Below are 25,651 nucleotides of genomic sequence, written 5' to 3'. Positions count from 1 at the left end.
ACTAAAAGGTACATAAATAATATAACAAATGCTAACTATTTGAAATTTGAGATTTCTGCACAAGCAAACAAATACTTTTCCTTCACTACTATTAAACAAACTAATTTTAAGAAAATTAAAATTAAAATTTGTACTTAGTTTTATTGAAAATTTTTGTTTTAATATTTTTATTTGAAAAAAAACGAAAAACAGAATGTTAATATAGAGCAACCTATTGTAAGAATATGTTTTGTTTAATAAAAAAATATTTATATTTGAAATTTATGTAAATATGTAATATTCCGTTATTTTTATGAAAAAAATCTTATGTTAAACAAAAAAAACTAGATTTTTATTAGAAACTTGTATATTTATCAATATTTGAGCTTAAGATATAAAACTTGATTATCATCAGTTTCTTAATTTTTATATTACCATTCATTAATTCCGCCGCCATCTTGGGAGGCCAAAACTGGCATCAAAAATTTTCCCGTTTATTCTATCCAGTTATATTTTGAGATCAGTAGTTTTTTTTAAAGCTTTGAAATCGTTTACTCGGCGCCGTTTTATTTTTTGCAAATGCATTCCTAAAAATTGAATTTATAGAGAAATCAGCACCAGTGTGTGAAATTTAGAATAATAGACAGAACCCATGTAGAAAATGCGGAAAGTGTAAAAATATCTAAAGTCAGTTTGGAAAGCAAGGGAAGCGTGGTCTAGACAACTTTTGCATCATTTTGATGGATTAAAGTTCGCATTTAGCTACATTGCCTTCGTTAAATTACTATGGTGTAAGAGTGAATCTATGCAGAAAAAAAATTCTTAAGCATACTTTTGACAACTTTTAAAACTAAATAGTTAAAAATAGAAATGACCATGCATTTTAATAAACTTTTGGACTAATTTGTTATTATTGAATGAGGTTGTGAAATGTTTCTAAAGTGTTTAATTCACCAAAGTAATTTTAAAGTGTAAAGAAACAACTCATAATCAGTTTGTAGAGCACAACCGACGACTTATTATCGATTTATTGCATAACGCTAAACTTTATATTTACAGACGAACATGCATCAAATAACCCTACCACAACTGATTTTAATAATTTAGCACTCCACAACTTAAATCATTTTAAAAATTAGTATATCAGGAGGTTGTAAGGTTTACAGGAGGAATAAAATAAAAACATTACCACATTTACACAAAATAAAATTTCTCTCTTTAGCTTGAGAGGTATTAATTACCCTATGTACAGAAGCAAAAAAAAAACATCAGGAAAAAAAAACGTTAATAATTGACACAATAATAAAGTAATTAATAAGAATTACACGAGTATTAAAATATAAATTATAAAAAAAGATTCCTATCACTTCATTGGTTTATTAAAAGTTCTACAAGTATTTAAAACTCTTTTTAAAAAGTCTCCAAATTAAATTGTAGGCATAAAAAATCTAACTCAACGAATAATCAAACTTTGAGTGCTGCGAATTTTTATAAACGAAGTTAGATGCTATGTAAGATCGTTTAAATAAAGCATTCTAATCAGAAGCAATGTAAAAATAAACCATAAAAAACATTATGCACACCTTAAAATTAAAATCTCTTTGTTAATCGAATTCCCTCAGAACAAAGCCACAAAATAAATGCACAGGAAGATTACAATTGTGAGATTAATCTAATAAAAAGTGGTTTTTTTTCTGTTTAAAAATTAAATAATGCTAATATTTAAAAATATGTTCTGAAAAGATGACCCAAACCGATTATTTGTTTAATAAAGGTCTATTAATTACAATCTATTTCATAGGATTTGGTTAATAAAGTCGATTCACAGAGTGGAGATTTTGATCATTCTGACAGGCTGATAGATCTTTTTACATAAATCATAGCTTCTCTTTAGTTGGAATCCACACAATCGGAGAACTTTGTTGCTTGATAACTTGTTTAGTCTTTGAGTATATCTCATCATAGGAATCTCCCGTAATAATAGCTACATTAAAACAAAAGTGAACGTGGAAAAACTTCCTGTGTCAATCTCTTTAAATTGAATTCATAAAATTGTAATAGTATTTAAAATAAAAAAAAGAGCAGAGGTCTTACCTGTAAAATATTCTCCAAACTCCTGTTCAAGTTTTTGAGCTCGTTCATAAGCCTTTTGAGCTGGCTCAAGGACTAGACGCTTGTTCATTTCTTGCATCCATTCAACAGAAAGAGGTTTTATAAATATTGCGATAGGATACAGTTGAGCAACTTGAAGACGTTTAATTGCATAGCCACTTACATCTAATATGCAATGTTTGCCCTAAAGTAATTGTAACTAATGTAAAGTAATTGTAATTAATGTAAAGTAATTGAAATTAATGTAAAGTATTTGTAAGTAATAAGTAACTGTATTACTTGTTAAAAGTAAAAAACATCAATTTACCAAACATATAAAACACTTGTAAAACTTCATAGTACAAAACTTTATATTCTTTTTAAACTTTTCTAGACTTCAGATACTGTATACTTTTCACCTTCACTTTTACATTATTAGTGATGGAGTCAAGACCTGCAACCCAAGCCCTGAATCCAATAAGCTAAGGACTTTATTGAGGACAATGCAGTTTATCTCTTTATATTAACAATATTCTAACATGAACTGCACCTACTTTTTCAGCAACTTCACGAACAGAAACAACACTAGTGCCATACAAGTTTTCATTATATTGACCAGCCTCAATGAATAAATGATTAGCAATATCTTCCTCCATTTTTTCACGAGATGTCACAAAATGATAATCTCTTCCATCTACTTCATGATCACGTGGAGGTCTTGTAGTATCTATATTTTTGAAAAAGAAGAAATGTTAATTTTTTACAGAGAAAAACACAATAGTAACAAAAACATTTCTAATTAAAACAAGTGGAACAATACACATACGAGGTACACAGCTGCCAAACTCTTCAGGGAATTCTTGTATGAGATCGTCATTTAGTCTATCTTTTAAAGGTCCTAGAATTATAACTGGTCTTGTGTATTTAAGCTCTTGCTGTGCAACACATTCATATGATAAAATAATATCTTCCGGTTTTGTAAGCGCCTCATTATCTTTTGTGACAGCATCAACATCAGATTCCCCATCTGTCTCTTTTTGTCCTTTAAATGGAAAGCGCTTAGCAAAGTTAAAGCTACGTTTAGATTTTGAAGTAAACGATGCAGTTGCATTTGTACCATTCTAAATTAAAGAAGTTGAAAATGTTCTTCTTAATTTTTCAATAAATAATAGAATTTTTGGAGCATTCAGTTTTAGTTAATATTGAAATTCTACCTTCCCATCTTCCTTACTTGTTTGTGCCTGCTTGAACTTTACAGTCTTCTGACGAGCTCTTTCCCTTCTCTCTACCCTATAAAATAGTAACAAAAAAAAAAAATTAAATACAAGATAGATATTATTATATCGTATTAATTTAATAATTAAAAACCAACTTAGAAAAAATTTTACTAAAATATTAGCCTACCTTCGTTTGCTTGGTATAACTCCTAGTTCCTCTTCTTCACCTGCAGCATTTAATCTGTATGCTTGCCACCATTCATCATCACTAGCATTTGTTACATGAAGAATATCACCATAAGAAAAACTTAGCCCTTGTGAAGGTAAGCCACTATCTTTTGTTTTATCATAGTTAAACAATGTCCTGAAATTTTAAATTAGTATTTAACAGGTTGTTGTTTTAACAGTAAAATTACTTTTTTTTAAAAAAGAAAAACTTAAAACTTTGATCACAGTGTTTTGTATTAACAAGATTTAATTCAAGTATGGTAAATTTTAAGGTAACAAAAAATTTCAATTAAAGGATATTATTAACAATGAATCTACATACTATAATACCATATAAAACAATAAGGGATAGAAATTGTTTTTCCCACTATTTCTTACAATTTATTTTTACAAACATGAAATGAATCTGTATTTTGTTACCTAACAAAAAGTGTCCGCTTTGCTGATGTCTTTAAACTACCACCACCAGTGCTATTCATCATACGATCTCGCAAGGCATGAATTTTTTGTTCAAAACGATTATAGTCTTCTGGTTTGTATTGCAACTTGAGAGTTACAGTTGTACCAGCTCCTTTAAGAGCAGCAGCAGCTTTCTCATGAGTGGCTGTAACTATGTCAATGTCGTTGACCTGTTAAACAAAACACAAACTATAGACAATAGAAAATCATTTAAAATATTTTCTTACATTTTTTTTTTTTTCAAATTTCAAATAAAATTTGGTTTCCATTTTTAAAATTCATACTTTTTAACTCTCTTGTTCCAAGAAACTGTTTTTATTAGTCTGCCTGTTTGTTTTTTATATTTATCTTTTTATCAAAACTGGAAATGTGGATGGTATGAGTGGAAAAAAACATTCTTTTACTACATTGTGGTTATGTTTTACATGAAATCCTTAAAAATAAAATGTTCTGGTTCATGTTCATAAATAAAACAGTTTATATTCAAAAAAACATCAGCTGAACAAACTCTTGAGTAACATCAGCATAAAAGTACCGGCTTTGTAGAAACTCAAAAGAAATTTTGTTTAAAATGCTCTATCATGATGAAACTTTGAGATAATCTAACAAATATTGGAGACCAGTCTGTTTGATCACTACTATCAATTTTTTCTTTTTAAAACTTTTTGTAAATTGTCTCTAAATGTAGAAAAAAAAATCAATAAAGCCATCAAAGAACTAATATCTGTGGGAATGAAACCTGTAGAGGTTGCAAATGTTTTAAGCTGGAGGTTGGCATCTGTTTTCAGACTAATAAAATGAGTCAGATGACAATTGTAGGCCTTAGAAGCACCCTGGAAGACACCCACAAACTGATGAATCTCCTCATTTGATTAAAAGTGTCAAGTCAAAAATAAAAGCCAATCCCATAAGATCTCTGAGAAAAATGGCCAGGAAAGCTAAAGTAAGTGAGGATGACTCTAAAGCAAAGTCAAGGGTAACAAGAAAACATCAACTAATCACAGACACAATAAAAGCTTCAAAAATTGCTGTCAACTAATATGCCTAGGTTCTGGACAAAGGAAAAGTGGCCTCCAAGCAACCCTGACCTGAATCTCTTATATAGCATAGTTTTATGGGGCAAAATTGAGTCTAAGGTTTGTGCCTTCTCTCATTTGAAATCTCTAGAAGTTACTTTTATGAAGCAATGGTCAAAAATGAAAGACCCCTACATCAAGAAAATTTGCTCAAGAACTTGTCTGGAGACAATAATTGCTGCCATATTAATGATTGTCTTGCTTAAGGATAAATAAAGATATTTATACAATTTTTTATTTTTATTATGTTTTAGAGCAGTAAGCTTGATTTTTTAAAACTCAAACTTTTATCATATGAGTTTCTACACACTCTCTATTACTTTTGTCAAAGTGGTTATAGTTATGTAAAAAGCCATGTTTAATATATGACCCCACACCTAAGCAGATGAACGACGTTGAAATTTTCCAGGTCTCTTGTATGAATTGCCTTTTCATCCAGAATTTTAAAAAAATAAAATCTTACTTTCATCTATCTTGTATGTTGAACATTATGATGTACTTAGACCTGCAAGTTCTGGTACTTTAAATGTGAAAACACAGCTTGTCAATTTATTAAACCTGAAATCATTTTTGGGCTAAAAGATTTTTATTTTATTTTAAGCTTTTGAAATGTTTGCATGTTTTAATGAAGAGAAGCTCTTAACCACTACGAAAACAATTCAGAGACTTTTTCAAAACTACTGCCTCAAGGCTCTTCAGCATATTTATTATGGCATTAATGATATCATAAAACTAGAGCAGTTGTCAGGATTAAATTAGTTAAGTTGGGTAGTAACTTATAGTTCTTGTAAAAATGTAATTTAAACACAGGAACCTAAATATTTCCAAAAATATTCAAATAAATCTATATTTTTGAAACACTTGAAGTCTGAGTTTTTAATTAAAATTTAGACAAATCTTAATTCTACAGGCAATATATTTTTATTTGTCATAACTTAAAGACTAATATAATTGATTTAAAGTAATTAGTGAAGATTTCACTTAAAAAATGCATTTTCAAGTGAAATATTTATAAAGTGTTAAAAAGACCTTTTACAAGTTATACAGTTGTGATCCCTGGACTCAATTGTTGGCACCATGAGAAGATCTACAAGAACCATATTTTAAACCTTCAAGTGGCTCACAAATCAAACTCTGCATAAGGTCCTATAAAGGCTCAGATTGATCTTGGTCATGACTTAATCTTGGAAAAATATATTTAGCATTTAAACAACTTTTGGGATTTGAGCAGCTAAATTTACAGGGTCCTCAAGGTAAAACTTCATGTTGTCTCAACTTATAGCTCAAGGAAAATGAACATGTTAAAGATTTGCCCTTGAATTGATCTCAGACTATTATCTAATTTTCACATAAAGTTAAAAAAAAACTTTTATATTGCTAAACATAAGTTAAGACACTTTCACAAAAAGTGTTAAATTAGAGACAACTTTAGTTTGCTTTTTTTATTTAATAAAACAAAAAAAACAAAAAAAACAACAAAAAAAAAACAGCACTCTGTGCAATACTCACCATGAGAATTTGATCACCACGCTTCACATGCCCAGACAAATCAGCTGGTCCACCTGCTAGAATGAATGAAATAAAAATACCTTCACCATCTTCTCCACCAACTATGTTAAAACCTAATCCTGAAGGACCTCTATGCAATTCAATTGTACGTGGTTCCCTATAAAAAAAATTACAATTTTTTAAATTTTGGTTTACAAAATCTGTCGTTTGTCTAGTTGATAGTTAAAAAGTCAGCTGGTAGGGTTTTTTTGAACAAACAATATTTGGATCTTGACACACTAAAACATCCATATATTTACTAAACTTTTACATAACTTTGTATAAAAGCTTAAAGATAAATACCTAGGAAAATCACTGGTAGTAGAAAGATTAAGATCTTGAGGACATTCATCTTGCTCTGTTGTATCATTTTTCAATGCCATTGATGATGTAATTCCCCCATCCGTGTCTTAATTAAAACTTAAACACATTACATTTCTTATAAATAATAAAATTGAACTTATGTAAAATGGGTGAAACTGCAAATGTAGAATCTATCTAGTATACTAATAATAAACAAAACTACCAACATACCATTAAATGAAACAGACGGAGAAGGATGCCGTGGTGAAGGTATTTCTTCAACAGGTTGCTGTGGGACAGCACGTGCAATTTTGATCTTCACAGTTTGATTTGTTGATTTTAGAATTAAAACTGCATTTTCATGAGATGTATTTTGAAGGTCTGTGTCATTGACCTAATTAAATACTGGCTTAATACTTTAAAAAAATCTTTACCCAAAGGAATAGTTCATTACATAATTGTATAATTATCATTAAACTTATCTAATGTAGTATATAATATGAACAGATTTTGAAGAAATAACCTATTAATAATAATTAACCAGCTTCATACCATTAATATCTTGTCATCTACTTGCATTTGACCATCTTTTTCAGCAGCACCACCTGGAATGATCTTAGTGACAAATATTCCATTATCTCCAGGTATATGTTGATTATCAACACCACCAGCTATAGTGAATCCCAGTCCAGTATCTCCTTTATGCAGTTGAATATTTAAGATTTTAACAGGTGGTTCTTTTTGTTTAACACGCCTAATTTTCTAATAACAAAAAAAGTCTTTCATCAACTCTTTACAAACAGGAAATTTAAGAAATCTATATTATGCTTTAAATCAAAAGACTTATTTAATATAAAAAAAAAAAAGATACAAATTACAAACTTACCAAGTTGACCTCTTCACCTGCACTCTTTAATGCATTAACAGCAACAATATGTTCCACATTGACAGTATCAGTTTCATTAACTTTAAGAATAATATCACCAACTTGCATTTGCCCATCCTGGTGGGCAGCACCACCAGCAATTATTTTGGTTATGTAAATATGAGGTTCATTGTCTATATGTGGGTTGTCTTTACCCCCAGCTATACTAAATCCTAGTCCTGCACCTCCCTAAAAAAGAGCAGGAAAAAATTATAGATTTTTTTTATAATTATAACAGTTAACAATCATAAATATAAACAAATAACTAGAGTATATAGCAAATGGTTTATTTACTTGCCCTTTTTAGTGATATATCTAGGTATTCGCTGTTATCTACATCTGAAGAACTTGACTAAAAAAAAAAAATTTTTTTTGGATAGTAACCTAGCATCTCTGAAAAATGTTACCTATTATAAAACAATTTTTCAATCTTCCTTCCTATAAACAAATATTTCACTTTTACAAGATCACTAAAGAGAAAAGATAAGTAATAAAGAAAAAAATATGAAAATTCCTTTTCTATAAACCATGTCTTTTAATTTAAAGGTTTTTAACCATTAAAAACAGATTTCTCATGAAAATCTGATTATTAATGCATATTTTGATCACATTAGGATAGATATATCTACAGAAATTATGAATTTAATTTTTATAGTTATCATGAAAACCAGCTGTATTTGGGATATTAAGAGTTGAATACATCTTGGAAACCACTTTAAATTGGATTACACCATTATCAAGTGAATTTCTATACATATATAATTTTTAGTACCTAACTTTTTTAGGATGTGAATACAAGAATATGCAAATCAGTAATCTGATTTTAAATTTTACTTTTGAAATTCATGGAGCATGAATCACTACCATTTCCAGTCACTGTACTTACTACTAAAGAAATCATGATCACACCAATTACAATATAACGACTACCATTGCAGCCACAAAAACTACACTGAAGAGATTGCAGCATTGTTTACTGCAATTTAAATAAACTGCATAATAGTACAGTAGTAATACTAATAGTGCAACTGTGATATTAACTGCATCAATTACTAAAATTGTTAAAGTAATTACTATTGTAGTATTTTTAATGACAGGAATCACAATTGTTTTAGTTATAAAGACAATGTCACTATGGTTGCTTATGTAAATGTTAAAACTACTTTATTGATCAGTGCCAAAGAAATTGCTGTTTTGTTATTAAAACCAAGATGACAGCTAAAGTAGAGTAGCCAGGGCAGTTAATATTGTAGTGATAGTATACACAGTAAATTTGCTAAATTATCAATGAAAAAGTAAATTGGAAACCTGAGGTTTCAGGGCGAAGATTTAAAAGAATGAAAACCATCAATGTACGCATCAACACATTCCGATTTTAAAATATTGAACTAAAGAGTCTTTTTTTTTAGACTATTAAATTACTCGCAGAAATAGTAAACTAAAGGAGCCTTAGTCAACTAAACTATATACATTAAAATTAAATCTGAAAAAATTTAGAGCATTATGATTATGCAGATTACTCTTCTGCCTTAAATGCTGTTAAATAGCAATACCTTTTATACATTTAAATGAAGCGAATTAAGCTTATTTATATACAAACATATAACTACATTACTTGCTCTTTAGGTATTTGACCATTTGTATTGTTTTTATTCTCTGGATTCTTGTCTGATCTTTTTTCCTGGAGTAACCTGGTTGCTTCCTCATCTTCTTTAGCTTCTTGTTCATTAAGCTAAATTAAATATTTGTTAATGATAAAGTGTGTTACATATAATTAGTTTCATATATACTATACCTTTTTTTATAGATTACATCAAAATAATTACAATAACATTTAAGCACAAAAACAAAAACGAAACCTTTAAAACAAGAAGCTCTTTGTCATGCATTTATAAACAAAAATGTTATTACTAAAATGTATCATTAACAAGAAATTTACTTCTAATTGCAAAAAACTAATGAAGAATCAATCTCAATTTTGATTGATTTAATTAAAAATTAGAAACTTGATGTTTAAATTAGAGAACCAAATGATGAGTTAAATTTTAAAATAAAACATTATTTACTTACTGCCTCATACTTCAAGGGTTTTATAATCTCATCAAGCTTACATTAATTCAAATAAGAATCCTATTAATGCAACATCACTTTGAAATTTTTCAAATATTTGAACAAAACAACTTTATTTCACTTCTTATATTTGCTTAAACATTTATTCATATGAAATTTTTTATCCATTAAACAATATTTAACAAACAATATTTACAAGTGACATTTGTATTTTAAAACACATTAAGAATTAAAAATATAGTAATTTAAAGCTTTCTAAAAAAATTTTTTTAATTTAGATAAGTTAAAAAATATGTCCTTAGTGTCTTGAAAAATTACCCAAAACAGTGATGCACATATTGATTGTAAAACTTTAATTTGTATACTCTTTAAAAAAAAACTAGTAAAAACATTAAAATACTGTTTGAATATCAATTTTCCTTTTGTAAGAAGAAAGCTTAGCACAGCATTGTTTCATCTTAAAAAAGTTTCTAAATATATCTAAATGTTTTTGGTAAAAGCTATATCAATTATATTATTTTTTCATGTTTTGAGAAATTTTATGTCAATAAATTATAGTAAAAATGTAATAATGAAATTATTGAAATTTGAAAATCAGCTTAAAAAGACATTAAAAAAGAACTGCAAGAAAGATAACATTGGACCTAAAAAAAACTCAAAGTAAATAGTTAAACTTTAAAACTTCCTTAAGCTAACATTTTATAGACTTTCTATCAATAAATATATTATCCAACAATAATCCTAACAATGCATCATAGTGTTATGTACAATTAGCAGAAAAACAAAACAAGTTAAAACAATGACCCACAAAAATATTGTGAAAATGTTTTAAATAACTAGAAATTCTTTTTACAATGCTCACAAACGTTTTATTTATTTGCTAACAGTTTTAAAATCCAAAATCTAAATATCTATTTTGATTTTCAATTAACTTCTACTAATTAAATATCTTATTGAATAAATTAAAATCAAAAAGTTAATTTAATAATCTTAAGCTAACAGTATATATAAAAATTTATCTAATTAAAACATTCTTGAAACATCCTTCAGCTAATTAACAAGAACAAATACAAATATTTTTTGTAAATTTTAACAAAAGTAACTTTAAAACTTAAAACAAATAAAAACAAAACAAACAACTCTGAAATTAACAGTTGAATGTAATTGAACAAAATTGAACTGTCTTTTAGAAAATTTTTAAAACAGAAAATATAAATAAAATTCATTTTTGACTATGATATATTTAAACAGATTGTTTGGTAAAGAACAGTAAAATAAAACAATTAGAACATTTTTGCTAAGTACCATTGTGCACATCTATGTACTTTATTATTGCAAAACTTTCATTAAAGGTAGCTGAGTATCAATAATTAATTTAATAAAAACGGCTATGTTTTTATTATGTTTTCTTTTGTTTAAAAAATTGGGATTAATAAAATTGAAGAGCCATGACAAAATTTTGCAAAAAACATTTAATTTTATTTACTATGTTTATCTACTGTTTGCTATGCTTTTCAAAACTTGAAGAAAAATGCAATGGTCATATCTGAAATACTAGCAGACTTACATTAAAAGATAAAAATTTAATTGTTCTTAGTACTGACAACATACTCAAGGGAGAATTTACTGATTAGCTAACCTTTTCATTATTAGCTCAATAAAATATTTTATCTTTTAAATGTCACTCAATTAAATCAAAATTCAGTTTATACATGTAATTTAAAGCCAGCCAGCTACTAGTGGCAAGCAACTTTAAATATATAATTAAATTCTTATTATAGTTAGTCTGTAAAAATGTTAGTCATAGTTTTTAGATTCTATCAGTGTAAACTAGGAAGAATAAATACAAGTATCAGTATAGTGCAGTATGTAAGTACAATGCAAGGTATAAAACTAGGGAGAATGAAAAAGGCATTTTGAAAGAGATAAAGATCTAAATTTAGAGAGACAAATTAAAAACATTCTTCGCCATTTTTGTGTGTTTTAACAAGCAGCATAAATAACTATGCCAAATATTTAAACATCAAACCTGTTTTAAAACATCTTTTTACCAAATCTATCTTAAATACTTAATTAATAAAGTAAGTTTTTTTAATTATTTATAGTTAAATATAAAAATATAAACATATAAAAAATAAGACAATCAGATTAGAAGTTGCAAATAATAAAACAGAAAGATTATTTTGTTGTACAAACCCCTTAGAGGAAAACCTAATACTCTTTAAATATTTAGTACTGCTTTATTTTTTCTATCATGAAAATATTTGTGTAATAATATAGTGGTTGTCCTTAGATTTTAACAACTTTGATAAAATATTGCTGTAAATATATTAAGGTTTTAGTTAACCTTAAAATAAAAAAAAACAACTAAAAAAACCCAGCTGACTAGGCATTTGCTAAGTAAGATTATATATACATAAACATATACACACACACACACACACACACACACACACACACACACACACACACACACACACACACACACACACACACACACACACACACACACACACACACACACACACACACACACACACACACAACATAAACGTAAACAAACAAACAAACAAACAAACAAACAAACAAACAAACACACACACACACACACACAAATAAAGGAAAACCTCCACAAAAATTATTTGGAAGTAATTAAAATTGAGCTTATGAATTTAAACATATGTAAGATACCTTTCTTCTTGCTTTTCTTCTATTTAAAATATTAAAACAAATAAATCGTTGTTTAAAACTCTTTCTCTTCTTTCTTTTTTCCATTTATTGCAGAAAGCTTACGGTCATAACAAATTTAGTAAAAGATTAGGTTAATAAAAGAATAAGGTTAACAGTTGTCCTTCGTATTAGAATAGAAAGTAAACCCTGACTTATCACATATAACACGAACCAACAGAATTAGGGCGCTTTGAATCCTAAAAATAAATTTCTACCGGCAGCAACACTAAAATTTGAAAAATAAATGACAAAGTAATTTTTATATAGCTTGATAAATAACTAAAAAAATTATTATTTGTTATAAGTAGTAGAAAGAAAATCTAATTTTAACGATGTCAATGGAAATTAAAGCAAATAATAAAAAATATAACTTCTATAGAACCAAAAAATACTTAAATTTTTTTTAAGTATGATGGGCAACTCGTCATGGAGCAAAAAGATATAGAATCTAATGAGCTGTGAATCCACTGAATATTTCCTGATCAATTTTATTGCTTTTGATTTCGGCTGGTAATTTGCCGTCTGTTCTGTCAACCATAGGGTATCAGAGGTTCTTTAATAATCAAACGAACTTTAAAGTTCAATTCTTTATTTAAATACTGTTAAGCAAAGTGAATTTTGTTTACTTTACTTGGATACTGCTGAGCTAAGTGAATAATTGGTACAGAAATCATTACCTAATACATTTAATGTTATTTGAGTTAAAAATGAAATTTAAATTAAAAAAAAAAAAAAAAAAAAATAGAAAGTAAAAAGAACTTGTATGTTAAAATAAATTGTAAAAGTTTATAAAATACCCAAAAGTTTTAAGGTCGAACTCTTGTTCTGTTAATAAAAGCGGTTTAACAGAAAAAAAAGGGCTAAAAGAACGCTTTACACTAATACTCTTGTGTCTATGAGCAATTAGTTTTCAATTTTTTATAGTCTGTTATTAATCATAATATCTCTACCTGGAAGTCTTGTCCAGTCTTAGATCGTTTTTAAAGCCGAACTTGTTTCCGAACCGTAAATTACTATGGTTCGGAAACAAGTGCCCTAAATGCAGATATAGTTGAGAAGCAAAAGATTTAATTTTCCCCTATTGTTACACAGATATTTTGGAGATAGCATGCAATGATTTTCAGGAACGAATATATGCTACAACTAGACTTGTCAGCGTGAGGTATGAGAGGGCACTAAGAGATGCACATTAATTGACAAAATGCCAAGGGGAAAAGTGAGAGAATAATCAATAAATATAAAAAAGAGAGCCAAAGAAAAAAAGAGGGCTGACAAGTCCTTCATTTAAGGGTTTAGGAAACATTTTTTTATGGTTTCACTGAGAAAAGAAAAAAGTTAGATATAGTTTTGATCTTACATTATGTTTGAATAATATCTAACTAATGAAACAATAGAAAATGATGCCTACTTTTACGTGTGTGGCACTTTTCAATGTTTCTTAGGGTAATGGTAAAATTTAATACCCATATCTTTATACCTATATATAACACCTCATACATATATATAATACAATACCTATATATACCTATGTAATACCTATATATCATATATATAACATCTCATACCTACATATAATTTAATACTCATACCTTTAAAAAAGTAATTTTTTTAGAGCCCGCGTAATGTTAAAAAAACAAAAACACATCCAGCTACTCTATTTGGTTTATCAAAAATGCCTAGATCACCAGTTAATACTTAAGCTGGCAGTGGTAAATATAACCTATCAAGAAAGAATACAATTTTATTACAATTATCATACATGTTATACTTGTAAAGTTACATTATTTAACAATACAATCAAACTTAAACCTTTTATGTCATATACTATTATTTCAATATTTAAAGCTGTTTACTCCACACTATCTGAAATAATAAAGCAATTTAATTTATTAATGCAATGGAAAAAGTTCGACATACCAAAAAAAGGGTTGGTTGTAAGGAAAATCATCAGACTTTTGCTAAAAACTCTTTATTTTCTATCTGAAAAAATTTGACAAATTGACCAAGCTGCAATTTTATGACCAGGCTGTAATTTTAGGAAAAAGTTTATAAGTTTATAAGTTGCTTCAACCTTTCTTTTCTATATTCATTAGATCTTCAAGTTTCATTTGCAGGGTTTTTTAATAATTTCCGTATTTTGGGCAAAGTATTTTCCAACATTGCAAAAACATCTTTTTATAGAAGATTAAATGGGTTTTCCGGCCTTACAAGTCATTAAATTATTACCATCATTAAAGTTATTTTCAACTTTATCATCATCATTTTCAAAATTTGGGTCCAAAATTTGAACAACGATTTCAGAGTCAGTAGCTGGTGAACAGGTGATTACCACATTACAATCTAAACCAATAAAAGATTCTAGAAATATATTTGATATACTTTAAACATCGTAGGGTTTTAGATTTTTCGATAACAAATATAGGTAATTTTTCTCTTGTTGAAATTCTTGCCGCTATACCTGTTAACTCACAAGGACATTTCTCTTGATAGATGGTACATTTTGTTTGGGAAGCACTAATAAAACTGCCCACACTTATCTGCATTGAACATGCTATCACGTTTTTAACTTGAAAGCCATGTTGTGAGTGTAGCTTCATTCCATGGGACCGTCGTATCACGGATGTACTTATGCCAGAAATGGTTTTCAAGTTTTAACTTAAATTACACATTCGAAAAATTGATAACTGATGCACGCGTTAAAACTGATAACTGATGCACGTGTATCTGTTAAATTTAAATCCAAAAAAATGGAACTGACCTTCTTTCTAATTAAGCAATTAACTGTCTTCTCCCGACAAATCATGTGAATGTAGCCTTATCTACGTTTTCGAAATTACCAGTAAGAAACTTTTTGTGTTATTTTTTTCTAGTTTTCTGTTCTTGTGTACCATTTTTTTCGAGCAAGGTCAATAACTGTCTTTATTGTTAACCTAGGTTGATTTATAGTTCTTTGGAACACTATACTTAAAAAAGGAAGGTTGAATACAAAAACCTCTTAATCAAAGTTTACGTTGAGGAATTGATGACGATTGTGTATGTCCATGCACGATATGGTTTCTCACAATTGGCTATATTTTGGTGACACTATCTGCCTACTTGTCTTAAAATTGAACTTTTGTTTTTGATAAATGTTGTCCAATATTTATTCTAGACACAAGATAAATTAAGAGTGAGTAAACTTTATTGTTATAAAAATCTGAATATGCTAAAATCACATGATCAGCATCCTTAATCTAGTTTACCTCCTCTTCTGAAAACTCTCTTTCATACAACAACCCCCTAAAGTTTCCATTAAAACCTATGAGAACTAAATATAGATTACTTCAGACATGATTCTATACCTATAGATGAGGCTTTCGCTTTTCCGCAGATTAAGTTAACTAATGACATCAAATAGTATAATAAATTTTTAACAAATGATTGCGATTACACTCACACTTAGGTGTCAAACATTTTTTATTTTATTTTCTAATTGGGGATCTTATGCCTTGAAGTTTGATTATGGTTGGTTACAATCTTGAGCGTCCCCAAAACGTTTTAAAAATGCTATTTTATATGACTGTATACAGTGAGTCCAATTTATTATAACAGTGTTGACTAATTCATGAAGTTAATTACAAAGGTGTGGTGAGTATTGTTCCGCTATTTTTACGTTTTTACTATGAACTACAAATAAATACACACAATTATTTCTAAAAATTATTTCAAATTGGTTTTAGTAAATTGCAATTGACTTGTATACTGCAAATCATTAGAAGGTTTTTTTAGTTGAACTGTAAATAATAAGTTTTCTTTAACTTCACTGTTCTTTCAGATTTAAAATTCAACCGCAGCGATTGCAAAGAAGACTAACAAAGCTATAAGAAACGCGTAGCCAAATAAATCGAGAAAACTTGGACAAGAGTTTCAATCCCAGTTGTCTCTCATTCCCGTATTTTAAAGTTCTTGTAAATTTACCATTTTAAGTATACGTAACTACTGAAACCATTAAAAGTCCAACGACGACTACATAAAGATAGACTAAGTTATTCAAAATAATCTTTTCAATTTTGTAACATGCGTAATAATTGTAAGCTCAACCAATGACAATTGACAATTGTTTATGTGGGGAAACTGAAACGGAGTCTTATGGTAATATGAATTATAAATTAAATGAATCGTGTGCAAGTCAAAGGCTATTGAAATTAAGTAGAGATCTTTAGCTTTAACCATACCTTGTGATTATCATGGAATCTTTAATAGACCAGTTGATTCCTTTTCATTGGAAATCTTGCAAGATTTTGGGCTAAAAATTAAACTCTCAACTTTAAAACTCTTTCTTATTCTTTCTTCTCTTTCTTTAAAAACCTTTTATTTCGATGTATCTGGCTTTAAAACTTTGAACCCCTGTACACTCGTCTTCCTCAATTTTAATTTTTTTGTAACCTTCTCGTAATCTGACTCTCAGTCTCACTTTCGTAAATGCTCTTTCCCTCCCCCCCCCCCCCTTTTTTTTTTTTTTTTTTTGTCTTTACATGTTATTTGGGCTTTTATAATAGATTCTTTATTTTGTGCATTGGCGTCTTTTCGCTTTCGTTTCTTTGTATTTTAAATATTAAAGGCCAATTTTGGTTGGATAAGTATAAAAATGGCATCAAAATCTATTTATACATTCAGACAAATGAGAATAGTTTCCATAAATTGCATGAGTTAAAAATGTTCAGACAAAGGAACATTTATTTGGTTTATACTTTAAAAGATATGCCTTTAGTTGTTCTAAAAATTCAAACAAACTTGGGAGCCTCAAAACTAGTTTTTTTTAAAAAACACTGTCTTTTACGACATATTTGAGTGACTATTTGGCCTTTTTTTTCACTACTCAAAAAGAGAAAAATATCTTTCTGGGCGACTCATTGTGCCATAATCCTATTTTGCCTGGACCACAATAAAGTTATTAAAACCGTAAAAGAAAATAGGTCAACGATTCACAACGGTTTTTACTAAAAGAAAAAGTACTGGATTGAAAAATTTTTTTACTTATTTCAAAGTGACATTACTTTTAACCACGAGTGTCTTTCTTAGCGCTCTACTCAAGAAATTTCTCATCTTGTTAATTTTTTAGAAGTGTTAAAGAAGAAAGATTCAAGTCTTTCTACAACAGCATTGAATAAGGGCCAATCAACAAGTATTGGATTGCGAGCATGTTATGGAGATTCAATCCATGTAAATAAATACAACATTAATTTAATAATATTAATTCATTTCGTGTTAAGGACATTACAAAATGGTCATTCAATAATAAAACGCAAAAAACCTAAATGTGATAAGAATGTACAAGGATATCCTTAAAAACATATTAATCACTATTAAAATTAGCATAAATATTACAACATTACAAACCTGGGCTTTAAAAAGAGGAAAGTTGAGGATTAAAAAGAGGAAAGTGAAGAGCGACAAATAGCAAAATTTGAGTAAAATAAATAGTTTCAGAGCCTTTGGAGAAACTTATTGGATTGAGTGATAAAAAAAAACTAAAAAAAAAAAACAAAGGGAACCTAATTGTTTGGTTTTAACTCTCTTAAATAAGTTTTTATATTTACTTTTTTTTTTTTTTTTCATCTTTAATTATTTTCCTTTTTTTTTGATTTTTTTTTCTTTTTTTTTTTTCTGTAACCTCAATTGCTTAAACTACAATTTTCTATTTGTTTTATACTATTTATTACATTTTAAATTGTTGAGGTGCTTACAACAAATTAGGCAATTGATGTAAGTAATTGTGAGTAAGCGTGGGTGAGTTTATTTAGCTATTGACTATACAACTCACTTTGTTATTCCTACACCAAAATGATCCTTTCTGAATTTTAATAAAAACAATTTTTTATTAAAAAATATTTTATCACTTGCAGTTTTATCCAGAAAAAAGGGGAAGTAGAAACAATAATTTCGCGCGCAAAGTTTTCCCGGAGAAAATTCTTACTCAGGAAGATAAATAATTACGCGAAGTGATTTTTTAAAATACCGTTTTGTTTTTTTCTGTTTCGTATTTACCAAATGATTTTTATCTTTTATGACTAAAATAAATAATAAAAAAATAGACAAAAAAATAAATTTAAAAATATTAAAAAAAAAAATCTCAGAAAAAAAAACTGAGAACTATATGGATGACCCCTAATTAAAACTTTTTACATTAACACTAATATGCGAGGCCATAAGCGCGTGGTAATGCGCATAGGAGGCATAAAACGATTTAAAAATCAGTCTTCTTAGAAACAGTTTAATTGAGTCAAAGTTCAATAAGAATAACAGAAAAAAAACTGTTGCTTATATATCTGTTATAAATAATTATTGGCGTTATATTAAACTAAATGTGAAACACCGTGATGAGTCATTACAATTGCGGACAGAAAGCGAGTATGAATAATTAAACAATAAAGTATTCTTTTAAACAACTCACCGTAGAACAAACTTTAAAAATACTGTGAACTTGCGTTAAAATAATTATATAAGATGATATAATGTTCATGTTATGTATAATGTAATAAATTTTGTTGGTGCTTCGTTGATTTTTCTGGTTTTATATCCAAGTAAGCCCCTCTGGAAAATTTCTAAAACAAACTTTAGAAAAACAAGTTTCGCAAGCGATAGTTTGTTGTAATATTTCCATATTTCCTTTGTTTTTTTATTTAGGTTTTGAAATTGGGGCAAAACTAGTGCAAGTGACCATGGAATGCTCTTTAGTTGCTTGCAAGTACGAGTGCGGTGTCTTAGGAACTAACTCCACTAAAACTCTAGTTGAGGTGAAATTTTTATTTCTCATTTAACGTTTATTAGTGAATAACAAAAATCAGGAAAATAAAAACAAAAGAAAACATTAAAAGATAAATTAGCTTCTGATTTTTTTAGAAATCTGCTGTTTAAAACAAAAAATTTTTTTACAATTTTTAGTTTAATTCAAGTGACCCAAGTTGTATAAAGAACAACTCTGCATTAAATGATATTAGCACGAATAATGGAACTGAAGGTACTTATTTAAATGTCTCTATAATGATAAAGAGTGGGTAACAATAATTGGTTTTGAGGAGATTCTTTAGGCCAACTGAAGTAAATTATTTGTCAAATACATATTTATTATGTATTAAAATACAAAGAGCCTGTGTAACTATCAATTTATTTTGCGCCGAAGAAAACTAACTTTATAAAGACCGTTAATATCTCAAAAAAATTTAAATAAAAAATTGATTGGGTTTTCTACAATTTAGGGTATGAGAAATAAAAAAAGGTTTCAAAAAATACAAAGCTGTTTTTTGTGTGTGTTTTTTATCGATCAAAAAGTTTCATTTTTTAAAATTCTGTTCTTCTATTCCTGTTAAAAAATTCAATTCTTGCCTTCAAAAGATCCTTAGCTGGCATTTTTTGCTATTTTACTCAGCTGGTCTTGAAATACCACTTCATTGCCATTGAAAAAAAAAAGGGCTTTTTAATGTTAAAAAAAATTTGAAACTAAAATAGTTGTTGCAAAGTTACATGAAATCGTTCAACGTAAAAATCGTTAAGAATAAAATATAAAAGAAAAATTTATTCCGTTTGCCACAGTGATTTATGTAAGTTTTTAAACGTCCCAGTTTAACAGAGGAGAGCACAATACAAACATTAATTTTAATAGAGGTTTGTATTGAGCCCTCACGTAAAACCGGGATATTGAGAATTATAAAATAACGACATAAACACTCCAAATTGTGTCTGTAATGTTTATACAACATTGAAAATATTATTAACTATTAATTTAATGACACTGATAAATGCGTTAAATTTATTTTAAGTCGTCAATTGAAACCACGTCGAAACTGAATGTAAAGTCATCAGTTGATACAATGCTGAAATCTAATTATTTTAAGTTAAACCACGTCTGAATTAGTTTTTTAAAATATGCTTTTAACCTGATTAAAAATTAACATACAGTATTAAAAATTTATTATTTGCTAACTAAGTGGTATGTGTTTAATAACTATATACTAATATATCGGCTTACTTTCTTTTGTTTAGATCATCAGCGTCTATACATTCTAATAGCCATACTTAGCGTTTTATTAGTCTTGTTAACCATTGTAATAATATTTCCCAGGTAACTTTAACTCAAAGCTTTCTTGTGTACAAATATTTGAAGGGAATTGCTGTACGGCTGTAGCAAGAATTAATTTTTGCGGCTTTAATTTTTGGGAAATTAATTTTAGGCTACTTACTTCTAAGTTTCAAAAAAATTCAAACTCGCAAAAAATTGCTGTTGGTTTGTAAGAATAAAATTTCGCAAAAAGATGCGGGTTTGTAATTAACTAGGGAAAAATTATACTTCTGCCGCTCCACGCTCCACTGGATTATCAATCTATTGAACTATCATACATGGAGGTAAAGAAGCTACCTTAAATGCTTGGAAGATATAAATTTTCACTAAACCTGCCTGCTCATCGGTTCGCTGGGTCATCTGGTTTTAAATCCCTCAACCTATTTCTAGTTGTCAATCAATTCGCTGATGATGAAAATTCAATACCGTTGAAGACCAAATTTTAAGCCGGCTAACAAAGATGCAATTGATTTTACCAAGAATCTTGTTCTTAATATTTTTAATTAGCCTTCATTAACAAAAATAAATCTTCCAAAATTTATTTTGGGCATCATATTCGATAAATAAATTCTGATAAATTACCATGTTGCGTTGTAAATGCTTATTGCAAAAATAAATTCGCAAAAGTTAATTCTATAAAATTATTAGCTTGAATGACTCGCACACAGATTCACATATTAAAAAAAAAAAAACAAAGAACCTCCTCAGCCAACTTTGTTAATATTATTATTACATTTGAACTTTTTTTTTTAGTTTGAAGCAAAAAGAAAAGTACAAATTAGACTATGATCATAACTTTACAGCAAACCCATTAACAAGCTTCACTTATTCTGAGCTAGAAGCAATAGAACAAAGCATGGTTTACAGAGACGATGGATCTTCATTAAATGACCAAAGTAATTCGCTAAGCCACCAAACGAAACTTAATCTGAAAACTAAAGAACAAAGATTGGTGTACAGAAACAGTAACATTTTTTTTATTGACAAAAATAATTCATTGGAAAACTTTAACAAAGTTGAACTTGAAACTATAGAAAAAAGTATTGTTTACAAAGATGACGGATCGATCTTTTATACCACTAGCAGTGAAAGAGACATAACAAATGATTCCAGTAGTTTTACTGGAACGTTAAAGTCTTGTTTTTCGATGGAAGACTATCAAGAATTGTCGCTACCTTCGGAAAATACGTACCAAGAAATCGATCCTGATTTAGCTAAAACTGATTTAAGGGCAAAAGAATTTTGAAAAATATGTAACTTTAGATAAACTTTATATATTACCAATTTATTTTTTTACAATAATATAATATTAAAATCAATAATTTTTTTTTGTATCGTCTGGGTATAATTCCTCCACAATCATTACACGAACAAAGGTTCATGTAATGATCAAATAACATGAGATTTCATTAAAATTTTGCTTTACTTTACGACTGATTGACAATTTGGACAAAATGAAAAAAAAAAAGTTTACAAAAAAGCTCTCAAGTGTTGATAATTGATCATCCAAATCAACAGATATCAATCTGAAAATCATTAGGAATTTTTATTTTTTTATTTTTTTTAAATATAACGATACGAGGTTCTGATTTTCTGATGTTTTATAGAGGGGAAAAAAAAAAAGAAGCAAGAAGAAATAGTAATAGCAACAATATAAAATGCATTTTTTTATTTGTAATTTTGTTGGGCCAAAATCGAAATTAGCCAATTTTGTTTGAATGTTTTCTGTGCAAATTTTAAATAAAAATAATTTTTCTTTTTTATATGAAATGTTATATATTTACAATTCACACAAAATAATCTTTTAATGGATGATAGTTCTAGTTTGATTAAGCGTGCAATGTAAAGTGCGATATTAACAGTAATCAGACTAGTCAAGAGGAGCAACAGAGGGCTAACGATAATTTTATACAGGGCCTTCACCTTTTCTTCTCGTTACTGTTTGGCAAGCTTTACAAAAGCCTTGTGGTACACGTTAATCAGAACTATTGATAATTCTGCTAGTGGCCATGAGCATTTTCTTATGTACAACAGCATAAAAACTTTTCTATTTCCAACATGATCTCTAGCTGGATTAGAGATTTTGGAGAAAAGACTTTATATCAAATTAATTACAAAGCATGACTTAATGATAAGATGCATTACTTTAATAGCAAGCGTCAGTACATTGTTAATACATTAGGTTGAAATGATTTAAAATGATAGTTTTGTAAATTAAATGATCTATTTATAACCAATTTATGTGGGGTCAATTCGTTACTTAAGGAGCGAACTCATCAGCTCTGCAAATTTAATTAAAGAACACAGTCTTGTGTAGTCATGTTATAGTCATAACATTTTAATAACTACAACATAACTACACTATAAATATAAACAAAGTTCAAAAATTTTACAAGATGTTTGTAATTTATTTGCAGACAATTTACAGATGTATCTATTCCAAAACATTCATCACTTGTCCATTTATTGTAACTCAAGCATTGATGCCAATCTTCATTCGAAATAACTGCACAAACACAACATATCTTCATCTCTGTCATTTTCTAGTTAGAAAACACCAGATGCACTTGAGAAACACCAGATGCACTTGAGTGGTTTGAGTCAGTAGGAAAAAAAGAACTTACTTATTTTCCATTTGATTAATCTCTGTCATTTTCTAGTTAGCAAATACCAGATGTACTTGACAAAAAACCAGATGCACTTGAGTGGTTTGAGTCAGTAGGAAAAAAGAACTTACTTGTTTTCAATTTGATTTCTCTACTTTCATCTTTTTGCTCTTTTTTTTTGAAGCCTTTTTAGCAAGTGGTTCATTATTGAATTTGACATTTTCTGGTGATGTAGTGATTACAATATACTAAGTTGTCTCTAATTTGACCAAAGGCAATTTATCATCCGGTAATATTTTAAATGGAAATTTCATAGCAAAATTAATTATTATATAGCATATACTGACATCGATCAACCAATTATTTTTCTTCAATAAAAATTTAAAAACGAAACAATCATTTCAACTTCAATATTTACACAGGATGTTAATAAAGCAATTATTTTGTAGATATTTAGAGAATAAATACTAAAAAAATATTTAAAAATTGTTTTAAAATAAATTAAGAAATATCAGTTTTAAAGAATAAAAAGCCTCCCAAATAGACATTTACAGTTTGTTTGCTACATAATGTTAACGTTAAATAACGAAAGTGAAGACAGACACTTTTTATCAAATTAATATTTCTAATTCCATTTGAGAATAATAATACAAAATATACAATGATATATGATAATTTATATCATAAGTAATGATAACTTTATTAGCATTAGTATTTCAGATAAAATGTTATAATATTTCAAAAGTAAAGAATGTGCGGGTTGACAAAATAACGATGGAGAAATCTGTGGCAAATGACAAGTGTAATCACCATTTTCTTTATTCAACCATGCGCACACTCAAACAAACAAATAGTGCACTCGACCATAATTTCCATGGCCATCGAAACTGGAATGGCCGGAGAGGCACAGTTTCCCTCCTTTCCTTCTCCGTCTCTCTTTTGAACTATGATATTTGAAAGCAGAATTACTGATTACACCAAACAATGAGTAATTTTTCTCTTCACAATAGGAAATTTGTATTATGTAAAAATTTGCAGAAGGTGAGTTTGAATTTTGTTTCACACTCGTGCATCCATGGCACTCATTATGCATGTATATAATTGCTGCGTATTGTCAAATGTGAACGATTAGAAGATGCTATGATGATTTGTGTTCCTGCATGAAAAATATTGTATAAACGCATGTAGCAAATAACGAGTTGCGCATGACTATTACCTGTTTTATCGGCGGCTTATAGATTCACTTTTACAACTCCTTACAAAAACTGTATGAAATATTAAAAAATCTCATTAACTTATCTTATTTTGTGCGATTAAATAGGTGTTTCTCCTTCCATCTTTATGACGTCAGAACACGACGCAATTTTCAATTTTTAACTTTCTTTTTTTTTTATTGTATACATAATTTATACCAACCGTTAGCCATGAAACTTTAAGCACTACAAAATCGCTGTAATTCTGTCGCCTCACTTAAGATTCGGTTTCCACAGCTCTAATTTTGCTATTCACCTTCAAAAGTAAGCTTAGATAATTTCTTATAAACAATTTCAATTGAATAAGTTTTACAAATAGTTTCAAAGATCGTAAAAAATAGATGAAGGATGAAGAAGCTAAAGATCATATAACTGCTATCCTAGTAGTTGTTGAAATCAGTTTTAACACGTTTCGATTTTTTAGTTAAGCTATATAGAGGGTGTCCCAAAAGTCACTCATCAATTTGTTTTGTTTTTAACTACTAAGCTGATCACTTTTCCTGCATTTTGTTTTCAACTTCAAAAATTTTAAGATCGATAGATACACTTCATAAACCTGCAATAGTGGTGATGTACGCACGAAATAATTCAATTATTGCAACAAAACATAATTTTTGACGACGATTTCCTTTACCATCAACAATTTGACAGTAGGTAGCTTAATTTGAACAGGGACAAGGTCTGATAACTTACGAGCCGAAAGACAATTAGCAAGGGTTTCATTAGAAAATATAGAGCGAGTAGCTGAAAGTGTTCATGAAAATCCAAAATCAATAAGAAGAGGAGCACAACAAGTAGAGCTTAAAAGATCATTGCTGCACCGAGTCTTAGATGCAGTTTCCTTAAAAACTGATGTTAAATGACCATCAAAAACGCTTGAAATACTCCCAAGCGGTACTAACTCTGCTTAATGAAACTCCAGATTTTGCTTCAAAACTGTTATTGCCATTTTCATCGGAATAATGGCCAATTCTTCTTTGGAATGATTAGGATTGCAAAATGTATGGTTTCAACAAGACGGTGGTGTGGCCTATAATGCTCGGAATACAATGGATGCAATCTGTGAGA

At 28.5% G+C, this 25,651-nt stretch overlaps 2 protein-coding genes across 4 annotated transcripts; one reads left to right on the top strand and one right to left on the bottom strand.

The window, feature by feature from the left end:
• Positions 1 to 1,172: 1,172 nt before the first annotated feature.
• On the bottom strand, positions 1,173 to 12,806 carry LOC145191709 (disks large homolog 1-like). Of its 2 annotated transcripts, none has more exons than XM_090066771.1 (15): positions 12,588 to 12,806; positions 9,442 to 9,558; positions 8,121 to 8,178; positions 7,788 to 8,011; positions 7,454 to 7,663; positions 7,133 to 7,295; positions 6,902 to 7,007; positions 6,560 to 6,716; positions 3,936 to 4,144; positions 3,475 to 3,651; positions 3,285 to 3,360; positions 2,897 to 3,191; positions 2,625 to 2,797; positions 2,074 to 2,275; positions 1,173 to 1,963 (listed from the first exon to the last, which is right to left on the bottom strand). In XM_090066771.1, the coding sequence occupies exons 1-15, from the start codon at positions 12,669 to 12,671 to the stop codon at positions 1,857 to 1,859; spliced, it is 2,358 nt and encodes a 785-aa protein (XP_089922897.1). In that variant the 5' UTR covers positions 12,672 to 12,806; the 3' UTR covers positions 1,173 to 1,856. The 2 variants fall into 2 exon arrangements, with proteins under 2 accessions (XP_089922897.1, XP_089922898.1); XM_090066772.1 differs by having other exon boundaries at positions 7,788 to 8,015; positions 8,125 to 8,178.
• A 6,244-nt stretch (positions 12,807 to 19,050) lies between these two features.
• Positions 19,051 to 22,023, top strand: LOC149882193 (uncharacterized). Of its 2 annotated transcripts, XM_090067725.1 has the most exons (5): positions 19,051 to 19,189; positions 19,293 to 19,402; positions 19,551 to 19,626; positions 20,649 to 20,727; positions 21,478 to 22,023. In XM_090067725.1, the coding sequence occupies exons 1-5, from the start codon at positions 19,132 to 19,134 to the stop codon at positions 21,968 to 21,970; spliced, it is 816 nt and encodes a 271-aa protein (XP_089923851.1). In that variant the 5' UTR covers positions 19,051 to 19,131; the 3' UTR covers positions 21,971 to 22,023. The 2 variants fall into 2 exon arrangements, with proteins under 2 accessions (XP_089923851.1, XP_089923852.1); XM_090067726.1 differs by lacking the exon at positions 20,649 to 20,727 and having other exon boundaries at positions 21,478 to 21,607.
• The last annotated feature ends 3,628 nt before the right edge of the window (positions 22,024 to 25,651 follow it).

This window comes from Hydra viridissima, unplaced genomic scaffold (genome assembly GCF_058129835.1).
Source record: "Hydra viridissima isolate aposymbiotic clone 2 unplaced genomic scaffold, HvirCarnegie_v1 scaffold_11, whole genome shotgun sequence".
Lineage (NCBI taxonomy): Eukaryota > Metazoa > Cnidaria > Hydrozoa > Anthoathecata > Hydridae > Hydra > Hydra viridissima.
The sequence above is the reverse complement of the archived record's forward strand: the minus strand, read 5'-3'. Positions and strand labels throughout refer to the sequence as shown.

Coding starts and splice junctions, on each gene's coding strand:
- LOC145191709 (XM_090066771.1), bottom strand. CDS start 12,671: ATGGAAAAAAGAAAGAAGAGAAAGAGTTTTAAACAACGATTTATTTGT. Junction 9,559..12,587: donor GAAGAAAAGCAAGAAGAAAG/GTATCTTACATA, acceptor TATTTAATTTAG/CTTAATGAACAAGAAGCTAA. Junction 4,145..6,559: donor GTGGTGATCAAATTCTCATG/GTGAGTATTGCA, acceptor TTTGTTTAACAG/GTCAACGACATTGACATAGT.
- LOC149882193 (XM_090067725.1), top strand. CDS start 19,132: ATGTATAATGTAATAAATTTTGTTGGTGCTTCGTTGATTTTTCTGGTT. Junction 19,627..20,648: donor CACGAATAATGGAACTGAAG/GTACTTATTTAA, acceptor TCTTTTGTTTAG/ATCATCAGCGTCTATACATT. Junction 20,728..21,477: donor ATTGTAATAATATTTCCCAG/GTAACTTTAACT, acceptor TTTTTTTTTTAG/TTTGAAGCAAAAAGAAAAGT.